We start from the raw sequence: 20,196 nt of genomic DNA, 5'->3' as shown, positions 1-20,196 counted from the left end.
GATAAAGTGAACCCAATGCGGAATGCTGGGGTGAGAGGGAATGTGAATGACAATTAAAAAGACTAATGGATGAAGTCTGCTGACCAAAGGCTCCACAAAGTATGTATGGGATGGAAAATAATAATCTGGTGACACCGAAAGCAGTCTCAAAGGCCAGACCAAAAACGCGGAGGTTGCACGGGCTCGCTACCTATAGACTTTATTCAGCCATTGAGGGAAATAAACACAATAATGAACTCGGTCAGAATCCTTTACTTTTTGCTATCAAGCTTCAAAAGAAAAACATGTTGTGTACGTAAATATTACTGTACAACATTCCTTTTTGTTTACAATTTTACTTATTCCAGACTTAGTACTAAATATAACATTTAGGGTAAGCAGAAGCTTCAAATAGTAATGGTACGAGAAGCTGTTAATACAATAATTAATAGAACAAACAGCAAGAGCATAAAGCTGTGTATTAACCAGCACTAATAACAGAATGTATTTGACTCTGGGGTTCCAAGGACAAACACCTTGAAGCAAAAAGGGCCCAATTCACAAAGCTTTTGCTGTGACTGCACTCTTGGAGTACTCCGGGCTTACTCCTGAAATTCAGGAGTAAGTCCGGAGTACACTGACACACCAACTCACAGCAAAAGCTTTATGAATCTTGGTACCTGTGTGGAGGCAAAGAATAAATGAAGGCACGTGTCTGTCCATATGTCACTTCTTGGCCTGTCCTTATCAGCTTGCCATTTAAATGTACTCCCCGAACGCTAGATTACGCCTCACAATGATGGAGTGTCGCAGATTCACTCATCTCTCGCAAACTCACCACTGTCAAATGGGTGAGTCGTGATACCTCTGTTTCAGGGTGCGACAGCAACCATTAAGTTAAGAGCAGGGCGCAAGTCCTAAACAAGCATTTGCAATGCAATAGGTCTCGCATCTGCAAGAGTTTGAGCTATTGGCATTCTAAATAAAAATGCCTTTAATATATGTGTTTTGAAAACTTGCAATCGGTGCGTAAACACGCACTTTGTTCTTGTAGTCCTTGCTTACGAGAAGCAAGACAGGCAGTTAAGAGGCGCAGTTACTGCCAGCCTTGCTTCTCGTAAGCAGTGACTAATAAGTTCAAAGTGTGTGTTTACGCCCCGCTTGCGGATTTTCAAAACACATAAATAAAAGGCATTGTAATTTACAATGCCAATCTCTCAAACTTTTGCAAATGCGAGACCTATTGCATTGCAAATGCCTGTTAATAAAAGGAAGGAGGTGTGAGGCCCCCTCCCCAAGTCAAGAGTGGCCTTAGCTTCTCCATTTTACTGGGACAATAAAATATATTATTAGGGTAGGGGGGCACGCGGCACCCTTCCCAAAACCAGTACAGGCGTCTGGGACTCCATACTCCAGAGCCAAGAACTGTTATATTAGGGGAGGGGGCACACGACCCTTCTCCCCGAACCCAAATGGGCCCGGGGGACCTCCCCGGCCATACATTAATTATAGAGGCAGAAGGCATTTGGCCTCCGTCCCCAGGCCTCAAGAGGCCATGGGGACCCCAACCCCCAGGGCCTAATTAATTATAAGTGGGTGCCCCGGTGTCCACTGGGGGCACCCACAAAACATAACGTTGAGGGCCATGTTGGGGTCCATGTGGAGAGCTGCAGGGTCCCTGCAGGGTCCCTGCAGCCCCAGCCCACATCGCTCTCTCCTGCACCACGCACCGGGCTTCAGCAAGACGAGTTGGGTGGGGCCGCGGTGTTCTTGGGGCGCCTCGTGAGGTTCCAAATGACATTTACAGAGTGGGTGCTGGGCATGGGCACCCACCAAAAACTTTAAAAAGGCCGGCTCCTGCAAGGAGAGCCAGGGCACGGGCGCCACGGGGGCCCTGGGGCTACCCGCGCAGCAACGGAAAAGAACAGCAAAAACTGAACTATGGATATGGATCAAATTCACAAAATCACTTCAATGTGCAAGCTGTGGTATGCAACGCATAAGATACGTTGCCCGCCAGGTTATACTCTTACTAGATTACCTTTTTACCAGTGTCACTAGCAAATGGGTGTTTTGTGCAATGTGCACTTAGCTGCTGTGGGTTTATTAGAAACAAACTCTTATTTTAATTGTTGTAGGTGACTCGCAAAATAACCGTTTGGGGGAGGGGGGGGTTGGGAGGGATGATTGGGTTTTTAATAAAAACTTTTCTTCAACTGTAGTAAGAAACTGCAACTTTCCACCCTTCTTTTAATTATGGAACTTTTAAACACTCCAACTTCCTCTCTGCCACTTTATTCATTCGCTCCCAGACTAATATGAACTTCACAGTCCATAAACACAGAACGAGTGCGTCCCCCCTCCCCCCCCCCTAGCCTCCCCTCCTTCCCCGGCCATGGCTCAGAATATCCCCCCTAGACTTGAGCCGGTCTGCCTACGCTGCAGGCATGAGCAACATTTCCACATGTGTTAAACGCTGTGCCCAGAACTAAAGCTAAACCTTTCACACTAGATACAACATCTAAAAGATCGAAAGCAGCGATTTTAAATGTAAAAGGGAACACACGATTAAGATAGGAAAGACTGGACATGTTGGGGAAATAGCCATCGCTTTCACAGGATCTTCCTGCTTTCCTGAAGAATGTGTTGGGCAACACTCTTCTTCAGTGAAGCTGATTGCCACACCTTCTCCATCTCTGTGCCAGCCACACCATCTCCATCTCTGTGCCATCCACACCATCACCATCTCCATCTCTGTGCCATCCGCGCCACTGACTCACTGCTGCCTTGTTCAGCACAAACAGGATTTTATACAGTATTTCAGGTTGCACTGCTTATGTTTCTCAATGCTGTAAATAAAATGTATTCATAATAACCATTTTCATGGTATTTATTGGTGCACAGAAGGATGGACGCCTGGGTTGGCCTTGCTGAGATGAAGACGTTTGACCTGTAGATCACCTCAGATGTCAGTGGAGAGTGTTAACTCACTAGCCCATCCTCTTGGCATATCTGAAGCTTTTCTCTGCTTAGCATGGTGCTAGTATTAATGAGAAGGGTATTCCAGTGATGACCAGGAGGAAATGGGGGCACAACAAAAACTGGGACAGCAAGAATGGAAAAACGAAATAAAACCGGATATGAAAGGGAAATGGTGGGAGAAAAGAGAATCAGGTAGACAGGGCACAGGAGTGATTACAGAGGAGCGATCCGGTAGGGAAGGGTGGGAAAGCTGGTGTGTGGTACAGGGTTGTATGTCGTTACAGCGCATTCCGTTGCAACGCATGCCTTTACCATGCATGCATTACAACTGAATGCTTTTTCAACGCATAACCTTTACCACGAATATTCCTTTACCACGCATAACTTTACAACGATTTTCGTTGTGAATTTATGCATGGTAAGGGCATTGTTAGAAGGTGGTTCTGACACTATGGGCCACCCGGATTTTTAGCTTTTTGAGCACCTTATTGTTGAGCTTTTACTGTGGGGGAGCCTCATAAGTTGGGACTCACCCACAGTGAACTCAGGATGGAAGAGACATGCCAGGGAAAGTCAGTGTGTTTTACTGTTTTCACTTCCTTATTCCCCTATGGGAATGTGGAGCCAGGGGCTAGATTAACTTCAATTAGGCCTACAGATTCCAGACACGCACTTAAGTCCAATGTAGCAAATGTGAAAAGAAGTATTCTGCAGAGTCCAAAGTCATATTTGTACTGCTTTTGGGTCATCCAGAACTGTCATATTTCTCTGAGCGATCCATGACCAGACCCAGGCTGAGGACTGACCTCAGCTGGAGGGATTGATAACCTTTCTTCCACAAGCTAGGGTCTCCTCTCCACGAAGAGAAGATGGGTGGGGTTGCAGGCCAATCCATCAACTGCTGTCGCTGGGTGCCAGGCACCAGGCTGCACCAAGGAGGGAAGGAGTTGGGTTTCAGAGGCCATGTGGCCAGAGACACTGGACAACGCCATTTTGAACAAACCCCGAGGCTGGACAAGAAGGAGGGAGCAGGGGCAGGAAAGTGATGTGTCGCTGTTTGATAGGACCAACAGGGACTTCCTGCCAGCCCCCTATTCAACTTTTAAAAAGTGCTTGCACAGGAAGAGAAGCTCTCTCTGGGGTGTGGTCGGCTGAGGCGGAAGGTACTGGAGCCTGGTGCAATGGGCAGTTGGAAGGAGAGACCCCCTGACTGCCCCCAGGACCCTAACAGCACCAGAAGAAGAGCCCAGGACCGGTGCGCAGGAGCAGTGGCCTCTGCGCAGGGAGAAGAGAGGCCCAGAACAAGAGCCAGGCGAAAGGCTGGTGCAGGGAGCCAGTGAAGACCGTTCCCTGCAGAAGGCAGCCTCTTGGAGACCCGGAGAGCGAAGGAGAGTGCTCCCAGTGGCTGGGGGGCGCCACCAGGAGCGAGAAGACGCGAAAATGGAGGAGATCGGACCCCTGGGGGCTGAGATATGCCCCCAAGAAGGTACACAACCTTTGACCTTTGCTGGGACCGACGACGAAGCATGTGGGGCTCCGCCGCCGGTCTTGAAACTGCCCCTGGGGTGGGACAGGTCCCGGGGGCTGCCCCCCAAGGAAGGAAAGTCGGGGTGCACTGTCGCGCACCCCGTGAAGGTACCCCCGCGGGGTGCCAGGAGCCCACCCTGGCCCCCGCCGAAAACAGAGGATGGGGAGCGCCATCGCGCTCCCCGTGAAGGTGGCCCTTGGTAGGGGGCCAGGAGCCCACCCTGGCCCCCACCGATGCTGAGTTAGGGGGAGCGCCGTCGCGCCCCCCCCCCCGAAGATGTTCGGGGGCCCGGGACCCCATCCCCGGGCCCCGAGGGTGGAGAAGGTGGGGGGAAGTGCCGTCGCACTCCCCCCGAAGAACCGCTCCATGGAGGATGCGGCGTGTCTGCCCGCTGGAGCGGGCAGACGAGAAGAGTCGTGCCGGCTCCCGCGGCAGCACGCGAGGGTGCTGGCCGGGCGGGGAGCTGGCGGGGGCAGCCGGGGGTGGACTCCCCAGGCTGCCCCCCCATCTCGGAGGCATGCGGGGGTCCCGGGTGGGACCGGGACCCCGAACATGAAGACGTGGAGGCGCGAGGGGCCCATGCCCCAGAAGCAAGAAGGAGCGGCCGGGGGTGGGCTCCCCGAGCCGCCTATCGGCACCTGGGGGTCCGGGTGGGACCGGGCCCCCCACCGAAGGAAGAAGATGCGGCGAAGCCGCCGGCACCGCTAGCGCGGCTCTCCCCGGCACAGCGGGAGAGCCGCTCATCAATTATGCAAAGGAAGGAGCTCTAAGCGCCCCATAATGCCTTGCAAGGCATGGGGAGAACCTCGTTTTTGGCGCCTGGTGGCCCCCAGAGGAGGGGGTCACCCTCATGGGTGAAAGGAAGTGCATGGGGCTGCAGGAGCACCGCAGCCTCCCCCAGCAGAAAGGAGAACAGTCCCCCCATAAGTTTCCTGGGGCATCTGAAAAAATAACCCTTCATGGGCTCAGCCAGCATTTATCACCTTCTGGGCTGGGACTTATGTCCTACAGCTGAGGGTGTACGACGAAGTGCATCGTGGAGTGAAGGGCTGAGTTGGGGATGTCTGGAGAAGGGCATCCCCTGGAGGTGAAGTGGTGTAACTGCACCGAAATGCATTTACTAATGGTTATTTCTTTCAGAGGGACTGAAGTTCATTTGTTTAATGTGATGTGCTGGTGTAAGGTGATGTCATAAGCCAAGTGGGGTTATGTTGTCAGGCAGTCCTGCTAGGGTGTCTGGCTGTATATGCGTAATCCTGTGATTTCATCTGTTATGCCTTTAGGGGCGGAAATTGCAATGCATTCAAATGATCAACTAAGGTAACGAGTACTGTCATTCTAAAGTGTGCGTAAACATGGATTCTTGCTGCTGCGCTTAGGTGAAGACCCCAGACTGCTAGCCCTTAAGATATAGAGGTGCATACTTTATGGTCAGTAGGAGATGCTCAGTCAGGGTCATGTGTCACCAAGGCAGGGTTACCCCTTTTTAATGCTTGTTGAGGTAATGGGGTGGGTCGCCACTGGGATGGTGCCAGTGCGCAGGGCCCTCGCTCCAGGTTATGTTCAACTAACTGCATTGGGGGCAAATTGATGTGCATACATGGAAGTGGTGATACTAGACCCCACCCCCCCTGCGGGAGGGGTGGAGATGTGATGCAATGTCACAATGTAATTCCAACAGCTTATGTATATTTGTAAATTGGTGCATGGTATTGAGTAGTGTGTGTGTTTAATAAATGTACTCTTACTTTTATAAAGCAAAGTACAGACTGGACAATCAATTATTGAGTGTTATTTTTGTGCACCTGCAAATGGCGATTACTAGCCCACACCACCTCCCTTGAGTAAGCCTCAGACTGCTCTGCAACGCTACCCTCTGAGAGTCAGGCGCTACAATTGGGTGGTTGGTTCCCAGTGAAGGACAAATGTAGTCATGTTATTTGTGCAGGCCTCACAGATGCTGCCTCATTTTCCAACAGGCATACTCTTGGTAAAGGTTATACCCCTCCCCTGTACCCTTACGTGACCCCCCAGCCCCCAATCCTTCTTATATTTACCCCTGCCCTTAACCTTTTTATATGTTTAAAAAAAAAAAATCCCCTTACCTCTTCACTTTGTCTCCTCTCCATCTTCCATGGGGACGTCGTACATCGTAAAGAGGAAGCGGAAGTTTCTTTCTGTTTCCTCTCAAACGACGACGATTGCCTGCACTTCTCGACGTGACATCAGGTGAGGTTTTTTTTTGGGGGGGGGGGGAGGGGAGGACCTCCGCAAGCCTCCTTTTTCTAATTTTAGCCTTTACCACACATTCCTTTACTACGTATCTCGTAGTAAAGGTATGCGTGGGAAAGGCTTTCGTGGTAACTACGCATGCGTTGTAATGCATGCGTGGTTAAGGTTTACGTGGAAACGGCCGCGTTATAGCGGCCGTTTCCTGTGGTGCAGAAGATGAAGGAATAAAGACGAAAATCAGAAACAAATGCGAAAAAAGAAAGGGAGGTATAAAGGGTACATGGAAACGTTTTGAGTGGGAAGAAGTAGGGAATACATTTATTCCATTGGGCTTGTTTTAGGACTACCACATCACTGCATAAAAGAGAAACACTCAGCTGAACGAAAATACATTGTGTCAAATTTGACAGACTTCTCAGTCTACGTGTTGTGAAAATTGGTGGATAAAAAGACTTCCACCACCAGTTTTTTGTCTGTGGAGTGCCCTCCACAGTGCTACTAATAACAGCACCTTTGGAGAAGTTTAATGTATGAAAGGTTTACCTGACGGCTCTGCTGCCCACCACCGTGCCTCGTTGGGACCTTGAGAGGCTCTAGCAGGTTTAGGCATGGACAGGCCCTCAGCCTGCACCCCGGTTCACTTATCACATGTGGAGATACCAAGACCCGCTGGCCCAGAACAGACTCAGATATTAGACTTGGTATGTTCCCATGTGGACGCCACCATACCGAGACCCGCTGGCCCAGGATAGGCTCTGATATTAGACTCTGTGTGTTCCCATGTGGACGCCACCATACCAAGACCCACTAACCCAGGATAGGCTCTGATATTAGACTTGGTGTGTTCCCATGTGGACGCCACCATACCAAGACCCGCTGGGTCAGGACAGGCTCTGATATTAGACTTGGTATGTTCCCATGTGGACGCCACCATACCAAGACCCGCTGGGTCAGGACAGGCTCTGATATTAGACTTGGTATGTTCCCATGTGGACGCCACCATACCGAGACCCGCTGGCTCAGGACAGGCTCTGATATTAGACTTGGTATGTTCCCACGTGGACACCACCATGCCGAGACCCACTAACCCAGGATAGGCTTTGATATTAGACTTGGTATGTTCCCACGTGGATGCCACCATACCGAGACCCACTGACCCAGGACAGGCTCCGCTATTAGACTCTGTGTGTTCCCATGTGGACGCCACCATACCAAGACCCACTGGCCCAGGACAGGCTCTGATATTAGACTTGGTGTGTTCCCATGTGGACGCCACCATGCCGAGACCCACTGACCCACGATAGGCTCTGATATTAGACTTGGTGTGTTCCCATGTGGACGCCACCATACCAAGACCCGCTGGCCCAGGACAGGCTCTGATATTAGACTTGGTGTGTTCCCATGTGGAGGCCACCATGCCGAGACCCACTAACCCAGGATAGGCTCTGATATTAGACTTGGTATGTTCCCACGTGGATGCCACCATGCCGAGACCCACTGACCCAGGATAGGCTCTGATATTAGACTTGGTATGTTCCCATGTGGACGCCACCATACCAAGACCCACTGGCCCAGGACAGGCTCCGATATTAGACTCTGTGTGTTCCCACGTGGATGCCACCATATCGAGGCCAGTGACTCAAGCCAGGCTCTGATATTAGACTCGGTATATCCATTGCTGCAGCCAGAACAACCCACTTGCTGTCAGACAGACCCTCCCACGAAGGCCTGGGGGAAACGTCCAGGAAGAACCAGTTCACCAGTCAGCGGGTGTTTGAAAATGGAAGACCAGCCCCCTTAGACTGCTGAGGTCACCTCCCTCTGCCCCAGGGGACTCACAGTGACCCCAATGAAACTGAATCAAAGTACTGCAGTGTGTGCAAACCTGGCAGGGGGCAGTATTAATGGACCTTTCACATTCGCACAATAAAATTCTTTCACCACAAGGGCGTTCAGTATCTTCCATTTTTCAATAATTGCTGTGTACCTTAGACGCTGGAGCCGCCATTCCATGAGGTGAGGTGAGGCAGCAGCTACCCTAGGAGCAGTACCTATCAGTGGCGCCACTACTGAAAAAGACAGAATCATGGGGAGCGCTACATGTGGCAACATTGTGTTTTGCCTACAGCGCTGGAAATCCTCTACTCCTGGCTGCACCAGGGATAACGTACAACTGACTGAACTGCAAACAACAAGGAGCATGCGCTTGGGAGATGTATGTAAGGTTTTTTTTTTTTTTGAACAGGTGATTTTTACATGTTATACGGAAGGCCATCTTTATCCTCCTATCAAGGAAAAGAAAGGGAGACGAGCAGGTGCTTATACAGGAGTAAAACTAAAGACGTCAGAAGTGGGTGTGGCCAATGGGGGAATTTGGGCTCTGTGTTCAACAGGAAGTGCATTTCTAGGTATAAAAATCAAGGAAACAGGGTAAAATGGATTTCTGTTAAACAGTGCAGGTTTATGGTCCAAACCAGAATATAAAGAATGCTATCGGCACGTAAAGTAATAATAAAAATCAGTTAACAAGCAGGAAATTCAGGCAGGTAGGGAACTCGAAGGATGCTCAGCAAAAGTGTTGGATATTGCGAGGAGTATTGACGAAAGAAAGCAACACAAAGTATTGTAGCAGCACATTGACCAGAGCATTATTAGACTGCGTACCTGACGTAAATAGCTCCTTGGATCGGTCGTAGAAGCTTGAGAAAGAGGAGTACACCACTTGAATAATTGGCACCTTCCAAAAAGAAAGAAAATTATCATTAGACACCAGCTCTTTCCCACATTACCTGGAAGTCAGCACAGTCTGCACAGTCTCAGAATCGGATGCTCCCACGGCCACACATACTTTCCCAAGCCAAATGCAGCGCACCTCTCCTTAAAGAACCACCGACAGGTCACACGGATGAATATCAGCAATGTCTGCTTCACTTTACAACATCTCCTTGCAGCAGCTGCAGGAACCGATAGTAGTGTATTCCACACTCATCTGACACAAGAGTTCAGTTCAGTTCATTCCTACATGAGTCTTCAGTTTGGGGTCTACCTTATACCTCTAAACCTGCTTTACCCTTGGGTGCCTCTACCTTACAATGAGGAGGGCAGAAGTGGAGACCCATACTGTTTGTATAGGTGGGTGAACAGTTTTATAGTAGATAAATAACAAAATAACAAGACATAGTATGAGAAGAAGCGCAACTTACTGGTGGGGTAATGATCGTAGCAGCCTTACATATAGTGACTGAAGTGAGGGATTAATTGGTGCAATCTACTTCAAACTGGATCTGCAACCTGCTTAATAGTACATTAAGTGATGGAAGAGGCTAGCAGGCAGTCTTGCGTTGCTTCCTTTTTAGGTCTCGCCAAGCGACACAGCGCATACGCTGCACGCTTTGGCGAGATCTATTGTTGTCAATTTAGCTTGCGAAGGGGAACAGGAGATGTGCACGTGCCCGGACATGCAAAGAGCACACGCACGGCATCTCGCGTCTCTTCCGCCTTGTTTTTCTTCTTCATTCGCCTTTGCGCGCGCGAGCGTGTGTGTGTGTGTATGTGTGCAGGATGCCCCCGTGCATGGTGATCTCCTTACCAGAGGGTACCATAATCCTCACAAACACCACCTCATTTAAAAGCAGTTTATAGCAAAATAACATGACTCGCAAATGTGAACATCTTGACACGCTCCATTCACGGTGCCTACTTCCCATCACAAACACAGAGCGCAATTCTTTCATCCACTAGGAAAAGCTTTCAAATCTGAACCTACCCTAATACCCCTTTTCCAATGGACCGGGTTTCCAAAGATGACATTTGCTGCTTCCCATGACTGCACCTTCCCATTCTTCTGTGCGCTGCATTCAGTCATCACTCTCCCTATCACTACTAGACTCTGAATGGCGATAACCATATACACCCCAGAACAACTCCTCTCCAACCAACACAACACACCCCAGCATCACAACCCCATCCTTCACTTCATGACAAGCAGACGGAGCACTGCGGGCGTGCAAGAGATAGCCTTATTCCCCTACACAGTACATTAACTTCTTATCACAGCATCTTTGCCCTTTCAGTCACAGCGACCATTTCAGGCAGGCAAAAACCCGAATAGTGTTTTTCTTATCTAAAAGTGAGTGGAACAAAATGCCTGGGTAAGAATTCAGGAAAAACTCATGCTCACTCCCCCAATCCATCTCCCACAAACATACAGATATACCAGCCTTCACACAGAAGGCTCAACACCCATAAGGACGACATCATCTGAACCTATGACTGGCCTGACACTATTTAAAATTATCACGGCAGGGGACATAGGATCACCGAAGACTGGGACCGTTGAAGTGCCCCCTCATGCTACAACACATCTCACTGAAGTTCCTTAGAGTGCTAGGGTGCCAGTTGAAGGTGTAGAACATCCTGATGGACATGGTCCGGACAGGTGAAATTGCTCATTGCACAGTCCAACACTGCACAAGCACACATTATTCCAAGAAAAAAAGCTCTTTAAAGGTGATCCTGCGCGCCTTACAGCACCCGACACCTTTTCTGCAACACCTCCACCTGTTGCCATTTGAAAGAACAGTGCAAGAAAGGCGATGCAAGACTTAGATCCCCCACTCACTAAACACATTCCATAAGCAAGTAGTGCATCCATCATAGAGCATGATGCTCCTGTCCTGTGGGCCAGGGAGATGGCTCGATTTTGAAATTCTGGTGCTGGTCTGTGTCTGAATATTGTCTTTGTTGCGCACAGCGAGTAGGATCCACACCAAATGCAGGGGAAAAGTTCAATTACAAATAAAACTGAAGCAGAGCCTTCGGGTTAACACTGTCGTGCTAAAGTTCTGACTCTGGCGCATATCAAGCTTCGATTTGGCTGTGTTCTCTTTTTTATAATATTTGCCCCCGATTGTTACACCTTTCCCTGCTGGTCTTACGAATGATGTGGCAGGTTGTCCTCAGGTATCTTGTAGGTTGTTCAACTACAGTTTAAAGCGAGACTTTGATTACAAAATGGATTTCCAGGAGTATGTAGTGAAGTGTGTGTGTGTGTGTGTGTGGTGTGTGTGGTGTGTGTGGTGTGTGTGGTGTGTGGTGTGTGGTGTGTGGTGTGTGGTGTGTGGTGTGTGGTGTGTGGTGTGTGGTGTGTGGTGTGTGGTGTGTGGTGTGTGGTGTGTGTGTGTGTGTGTGTGTGTGTGTGGGTGTGGGTGTGGGTGTGGGTGTGGGTGTGGGTGTGTGTGTGTGTGTGTGTGTGTGTGTGTGTGTGTGTGTGTGTGTGTGTGTGTGTGTAATATACGGATAGTGCCTCGAGTTTTCAGGGAGTTGTGTCCTACACTTTATTGATTTGGCGAGCAATGGGTTTTCAACACATCTAGCAATCAACATTTAGCCTGTCCTATTTTATGGAGTACTGCACTGATGACGACACTATTAGAAATGTATGGTTACTGTTTTCTAAAATGTGGACGGATTGTTTTTAAGACAGTTATCCTTAATTTACATAAATTAACTTTGGACCGACCTAGTAGAAAAAAGTGAATAAAAGAGGAGGTCATGAGTCAAAGAAGTGGCTGCGAAAGGAAGGCAGGAGGCCGAGTATGTCAATGAAGAAAAAAAAATGAGGGCCACAAACCAAGTATAAAGCGTTGGGCTGAGTAATGGGTGAAAGAAAAGTTTCGTCATCAACGTCATTTTATGTTTTTTGAGGGGTATCATGATCTCTAGACGTAGAACAGTTTTGCCTTGCGGCTAGATAAAATAACATTCAATGATGCAGAACCTACTTAAACTTCAAATACTGGAGACCAATGGCTCCTGATGTCTGGAGAGAAGGAATTGTAGGTGATGCGCGCTTGTCTCTCCTTAAAGGGGTGATCCCGAGATGACAAGGTGCGCAGGACAAAACACACTCAGACTATTCAGAGTGTTTCCATTGGACAGAACAGTTGTGTTTTTCTTTCATTCGACCAGTGGTCCACACAAGGCCTCCGAGGGTGCTCTTGAAATTCATTTAGATGCTTGTTTTCAAAACATTTGAGATTACAGAATGGATGTGTGCATTAAGGACCTTTCAAGGAATTGTTGCTGTGCCTTAGCAGCTGCATGTATTTCCGTGTCTGAAGTACAGTTATCAGTTCAGAGCTTTAGTTATGGACAAAGAACTTTTAAGCAATTAGATGCTGATATGAGGGCTCTGACCAATGACTCCAATGGGAGCGCTGGTCGTAAAGACCGTTGCGGCATTGGCCGAAACCTGCAACTGAGTGTTTATACCCTAACCAGCATACCTTACTTCTGCTGCGCATATACAAATAGTGGTGTGAATTGCTAGCCAACAGAAGATTAGTCTTTTTAGTCACTGACCGGGCCCAGCATTCTTCTCATCATTCTTGGCTAGAATTAGTTTGGAAGGTTTTGCTGTAACTGATAATAAAGCTGTTTGTTGCAGGTCGCTTACCTCTTAATCTACAGGATACTGTCAAACTTGGAATAAGGACTCCAATAGTTTCTTTCAGAGTTTACAGGAAGGACAGTATTCATTCGGGTTGATGTATTCAATATTTTGGGTGTCCTTTGTAACCTATCTGGTTTAGATGTAAAAGTCGCCCAAACATCAACGGTAATAAGATACAGGAAGGCAAATGCTTGCGTGGAAGAGTCCAAGACTGGCCAAGGAGGAGTTTAGCTGGATTGTCAATAGCCAAGGCAGCTAGACACCAACAATAAAGGCTGCCCATTTCTGTGGTGCACACAGTATGCCACTGGTATACTCATTACTACTGTATTCCCAAAGGCTGATGTGTGAATGAGATATCAGAAAGCAATACTGCTAAGAAGCACAATCTTCCCAAATTAACCAAGCTACGCTTATTTCCAAGGTTTGATTTCTTCAAGTATCACTTGTAGTCATGGGTAACCTTTTTTCTTTTCTGCAGACAGTAGTATGTGCGTTAACGAATATTTACAGTAACTGATCGATTTGTGGAACTTTAGAAGCAGATTACATACTCATTTTTGTTAGATGAGTCATTTCTTTTTACCCTTCCTTGTCCTAGTTGCACCTGCTCCCCCAATAGAGGAATACAAAATGAAATGATAATCGTATCTAGTGTATTTAATTCAGCAGGTGTAATGTATGTACAGTGCTGTGATATTCTCCCGTAGAAAATATCTGGTAACATATAAACATACTGATGGAAAAACAAATTATGTAACTCTCTCTTTATTTGTTAACATTGAGATGTGCACCTGTTTTGAGGAAGCTCTCTGCCTGTGATTAAAAGAAGATAGGCATTACATAATTTTAAATAACATTTTTCCCTCAAGTCTTTTGGCATTTAGCCTATTTCAGTATCATTTGGATGACAGCTGAGGTATGTACTTATTATGACCAAAGGTCATTAAAAGGGACAGCGGCCTGACATAGCTAGACTATGTGACATCATTGAACGATGAATTGGGTTCTGAAGCTGTACTGAAAATCCGCAAAAAGCTGAAGTAATGTATTGGATCTATGGCCACAAAGGTGTTATTCTTCAGTGCTCAAAAACTGCAGAACCTGCCCAGGTGCTAGAGCCAATGTTAGAAAGCAGTACCTTAGACAGTGAGAATGGTTCTTGCCAAATAGTGTAGTTCTCAAAAGCCATATACAACGAATCCTAAGCCGCCTCTGGTGTGCTATGTAAATACTTGAAAAAACTAAGCAATAGCAAAGCCAACATCATCATCATCAAGATTTTATTTCGGATTCAAGGATCCTTGAAAACCACATAAATACACAGAAAAGCACATTAAAAGAACAAGCATTGAAAATGCAATAGGTCTCGCCTTTGATTAAGTTAAAGCCATTTGCTTTGCTAATGGTATTGGATAACAAAGCAAATGGCTTTAACTTAATAAAAGGCGAGACTTATTGCATTTTTAATACTTCCTTCAGCACTCCCGTCAGTGTGAGCTTCCTTCAGTGCGAGATCCCACCAGCAACGCTTCAGTCTGAGCTTCTTCCACCAGTGTGCTCAGCAATACTCTCCATGCAAGCTTCCTTGAGCAGTGCTTAGGTAGTGTGTGCTTCCCTCAGCAGCGCCCTCATTGTAAGCTTCCTGCAGCAGTGTGCTGAATTTGAGCTTCCTCTACAAACAAGCTTCCCTCAGCGAGTACATAGGTAGTATGAGTCTCTCTCGAATGTGCCTGCACCTTGAACTTCTCTCAGCAGGGCGCTCAGTGTGCGCTTTCACCAGAAGCGCTCTCAGCCTCAGCTTTTCTAAGGAATGTCCTGGGTGCCAGCTTCCCTCGGCAATGCGCTCAGAGTAAACTTCCCTCAGTGTGAGATCCTCTGAGCAATGCTCTCGATCTGAGCTTCTTCAAATTGCGCTCTAAGGCTAAGCTTCGTTGAGCAGTGCTCTCAGTGCGAGCTTCCCTCATCACTGCGCAGCATGTAAACTTCTCTCGGGAGTTGTCCGACTCCTCAGAGTAAGCTTATCTCGTCAGTGTCTGGTGGTTTGAGTTCCTCTCAGACTTAGAAGGGGTTTGAGTGTGCTACAGCAGTGAGAGCTTTCCACTCCAGTTTTCTTACTGAGTTTCCCTCAGTACTGCCCTCAGCTGCGCGTGCCCGTGTGCGAGCACTCCACAGAGCGAGCTTTTCCCTGCAATGCCCTCAGGCTTAGCATGAGCTTTCCTCGGCAGAGACCTCAGCCATGCCTCCAGAGCACGCTGCCCTCAGCTGCGCGCGCCCGAGTGTCGGTGGCTGTCCTGGTGATTCTGCAGTCACTGGTGTCTGTGCAATACCTTGGGGATTTATGTAGCCTCCGGTGTTTGCAGATATTCACTGTACAATTAGAAACGCTTTCAAGAAAAGACGCACCCAGAGACACCTCAGCCTCATAGGAATTCAACAGACACCAGGGTGAACTAAGCCTGTCTCGTAAGCGCGTGCTACAAAAAAAATTACACAAAGTAGCGGAAATACCAGGTTACGCCACACCCTGTGCACAAGCACCCGAATCACCTCCTGGCACCGGCCGCATTCCTGACACTTGTTTTCTCTAAATGTTTTCCACTTTCAGGTTGCGCGTTCCAACACGCCTTGACCGAGGTCTTTTTTTATTCTTCACATGGGTAGAACAGGTAAAGAATGCTAACAGCAAAACTGGAGGAGCGGTGTTTACATAGGCTGGGGCTTAGGCATTCCCCAAATAGGAGAAAAAAAGTCACTTGTTTTCGTAAAACCCTCCCGTGGCTGGCTCAGAGCGCGTGTGTATCAACGCGCCATGACATCACTTCCCCCAGCGCTCGGGCGGGACAACATAAATAACAAGCACTCGCCATGACGTTTTCTTCGCCTTTTTCTGCTGTCCCACTTGGACGGCCTCGCCTGCTAAAAGGTTTCTTATCTTTATGGGGCCATGTGTTTGGCCCCATAAAGATAAGAAACCTTTTGCAGCAGAAGGAAGGCAGGCGAGCTCGTCCAAATGGGACGGCTCAATAAGCCGAGCAAATACGTCATCACCAACTTTATTTCAATGGCTGGCCACCATTTACCATAAATGTTGACGCCAGCCAATGGAAAAGAGGGGAGGTGCTTGAAGCCCTTTACCAAAAATACCCGTAAACATTAAGTCTCGCCAGCGAGACTGCGCATGCGTGCAGCCTACGCCAGCTGAGACCTAAAAAATGACGCGCACCTTCAAAACAGAAAAGTTGATAGGATTTGGGAATTGTTTGCACATACACTAAGATATTAATACAAATGCCAAACGTAATTTACGTTGCATAAAACATATAAAATAGATAAGTGAAAACAGTGTACTGCATTTGAGTTATAACCCTTCAATTTGAGAAGATACTGAGTATATAAAATACGTTTAGCTGATACTGTCATAGTCTCTCTTTTAGCACCATCATCATATAAACATAAAGTGATCCATGCCTTACCAGCTTGTGCCACCAAGGGCAGGCTAGTGCGACAACATGTTAAATACTAGAGCATCTCAACCACTCCCCAAAAGTGCCATAGCAGGGAATACACAGACTTAGTACTCCAGAACGGTGGGACAAATGCGACCTGATCAAAGTAGCTGCCTGGCCGCTAAACACTCATGATCAGTTACCTCACTATGGCCCTTTTACGGGTGAACCATGCCGAGGCCAGAAATTCAGAGACACCAATATAGATCATCCCATCAGTGGCCAATCTCATAAATCTTATTGTGTGGTCGAATTCACGCACGCCCACAAGAGGCACGCGTTTAATCCATTTCCAGTGAGTGAAGACATAGGGTGGGCACAAGAAGAAGAATGGTGAAGTGTTTCTTCTTTTTGATTGCCGAACATTAGGTACTAGTGTAATAGTGAGTAAGCAACGACTACAAGTAGAAAAGTGCGTGTTTACGACAGCTTGCACGTTTTTAAAACACATACATGGCATTGTCATTTTCAATGCCAATAGCTCAAACTCTCACAAATGCGAGACCTATTGCATTGCAAATGCTTGTTCTTCACGTTACCTACTGATGTCCTCCTCAGGGGTGCCTGTGAAGAATGTGTCCTGTCCTGAACCCCAAGACAGTATTGAGTGATAGACCGAGATCCACCTAGGGCTCCTGGTAGACGTGATGTAATGAACAAGGGTCTACCTAGAGTTCTTTGTGCAGATTATTCAATGATGGACAGGAATCATCCTAGGGTCTTGGTGCAGATTGCGCAGTGGTGGGCCATGATCTACCTAGGGCCCGCAGTGCAGATTGGTAAATTGTTTCGGTCCAGGGAGTCTTGATCCTTAAACAGTCATATCTCCCCCTCCCAAACTCCAGCAGTATGTTCTGAACCTGTTTGTCCGTTGCAAACGTATCTTCTTTAGACAGCCACCTCCTCCGAGAAGGTCCTCCTTTACAAAGATTTCTATATACCTCTCAGTTCTCTAAGCCGAGGTCTTCTAATCCGCGAGGCTCTGGGCAGAATTCGCTCTTCTGCTCTGTTCTTCAAGTAGTTTAATCTCGATTCCAAAAGCACTGGTGGCATCAGATTCATCAATAATCTATCAAGAGAGAGAAGCAGTCTGAGGTCCCACTCAGCTCCCGAATATATATTACTCGAGGGATCTTGATAAGAAATATGTAGGACCCTCAACAGCCATTTTCCGCCTTTGGTATGTCTTTGGCCATCGGCGTAGTCATGCTTAATAGCATCATCATTGGGTCTTGTTGGCCTACACCAAGTGGTGATCCAGAGGAAATATTTGGAATCTACTTTTAAAAAAAGTGAATTAAAATTACCTCTTCATCATAGAATTATATTTATTCAAAACAATGAGAAGGATAAGGTTAAAAAACAAAGGTGGATGTGAAAAATAGGACCTGTAATGTGTCCTTCATTTATTTACAAAGGTCAAAAAAATTGTCTACATGTTTCAGCCGACATGCGCCCTTGCCGGGTCAATGGCTTTTGTCAGGACCAACTTTGGGGGTAAAGTATAATCCCCCTTGTTTTTTATATATTACTCACGTCAGGTGGAACACTATCCCCTGGATCTGATTATTCGGCCAGTTGTATTCATTCCGGCAAGAGAGAGATTGCATTTTCTCTCAGCTGTGAATGAAAAGACAAGTTAGTTCATACATATTACCAGGCATTGTGTAGTATGTCTGTTTTTCGTCCTATAAATGTGTGAAATCTCATGTTTGTTTTTGTGCCCTTAATGAAGGTTGCATAATTTTAGTGTGCTAATTGCACTTAGTTAGATTCAATGTGCTTTCTACTAAAACTGAAAATCTATGTGTTACTGTCATTCCTCCATATCACCATGCTTTTTAAAACATATAATCTCTTCAACGTTGTAAATCATGGTATTAACAGTATTCTGTTTGCACACATTCGTTCTATAAATATTGGTGGACCATGATTAGCCACCCATATCACCGTTCTGTTAATGCATGCAATACCCCTAACGTTGATCTGAAATGGACCTAATGGAGACATACCAACTGCAATAGCACGCACATGGTATATATGACCACGTGCCCTTTCAATTTACGGTATATCGTAATGACCTGCAGAAGAGTTAAAAACTGCATATGTGAGCACAGACATTGTAATGTAAGATGCAAGAAGTTAACAATAAAGATGAGCAACCACTTCTTAGAAGTAGGACACACTCCAAACGACATGAGATGGGTGGTGTTGGAAGCCCTAGAATACATTAACAAAAATGCTGAGAGGAGCCTGTTACAGAAAGAACAGCGGTGGGTCTACTGTCTGGGCACATATCGCGAGGGGCTCCATGACCAAATCCCATGGAGCCAGGTAATGAAATAAAATTTACCTTTTCGTTTCAGAGGACAAATACAAGTAATTACATACAGAGGACTAATCAACAAAAATTGCAAGAACCCACCACATTAATCAATGGTCATATTGTAACAACAAAATTTATTTCATAAATGCCCACAGAATGATAACCAGTAATTGCGCTTGATAAAAGAGTTCCATCAAAACATTTTACTCAGCTGAAGCTTTCTAAAAATGAATACCTTTACTACCAACCTCAAAATACGATTTCCCTATATGTACGCGAGTATCACAATAGAGTAGTTATGAAATTTGTACATACAGCCCATTTGGAATGACGAAACATGAAGATAAGGCTGAAAAATTAAGGGAGAAACGATACATTTGAACGCCATAAACCTTTTTCTGTTTATACCACAAAACGAACAAGAGAGCTATCGCTTTTAATAAATAAGATAATTTCAAGCACTACATAGGGATGTTATAAACGAGGTGTAATTCATCAGCTAACATGGATTAAATCAAATGAACTTACTACATGGGAGTTATGAATCCCCATTCATTTGTAATTTTAACTATAGAACGTTGTCGACAAAAACGTACACTGACAATTCTTTTACAAATATCACAAAAGAATACATAAAAACAACTACAATCTAATTTATGCGATACCAACCATCTAAATTTAATTAAATTACACCACTTTGCACATAATTGAAAATTTTTTTTTTTAGTATTATGGAATAACAATCTCCTTAGTTCAATAGCCTATCTTCGCTATCTATTGACAGCACTTGAGCAAATCAGGGCTAACGTTACAGAAATAGAGCCTGAGCACTCCGATCAGGTACCATTCAGGAGGGGAGAGAGCAGACCAGAGGCTACAAGCTGCACCTCAACTAAGTGACTGAGACGCCGACAGACTTATTTTTCCAACCTAGCTCAAGCCTTAACTGAGACAATCTTTTACTTTAGATTTGGGATCATTCTTTTCGTGTTTCTTTTCTTTTCTTTCCTTTGCTTAAGGAGAGCAGCCTACGCATCTCTCCCACGTTTAGTGATTTAAAAAGGTAAAGCATCCATTTATAACAACAGAAACCTCTTCCTAAAAAGGGCATTTGCCAATCTTTAATACCCACGATTTCCAAACTAACGACAACCTTAGGGAATGTATGTATATGTGTTATTTCAAC

General features: G+C 46.5%; 1 protein-coding gene across 1 annotated transcript in view; it reads right to left on the bottom strand.

Moving 5' to 3' along the window:
• AGPAT2 (1-acylglycerol-3-phosphate O-acyltransferase 2) overlaps positions 1-20,196 on the bottom strand; it is a 421,046-nt gene that overhangs the window by 51,204 nt on the left and 349,646 nt on the right. The window contains exon 5 of the mRNA XM_085612947.1: positions 9,386-9,458. Within this exon, the coding sequence (XP_085469073.1) occupies positions 9,386-9,458 (73 nt within the window). The remainder of the gene's footprint in view (positions 1-9,385; positions 9,459-20,196) is intronic.

Source organism: Triturus cristatus, chromosome 1_2 (genome assembly GCF_964204655.1).
Source record: "Triturus cristatus chromosome 1_2, aTriCri1.1, whole genome shotgun sequence".
Classification (NCBI taxonomy): domain Eukaryota; kingdom Metazoa; phylum Chordata; class Amphibia; order Caudata; family Salamandridae; genus Triturus; species Triturus cristatus.
The sequence above is the reverse complement of the archived record's forward strand: the minus strand, read 5'-3'. Positions and strand labels throughout refer to the sequence as shown.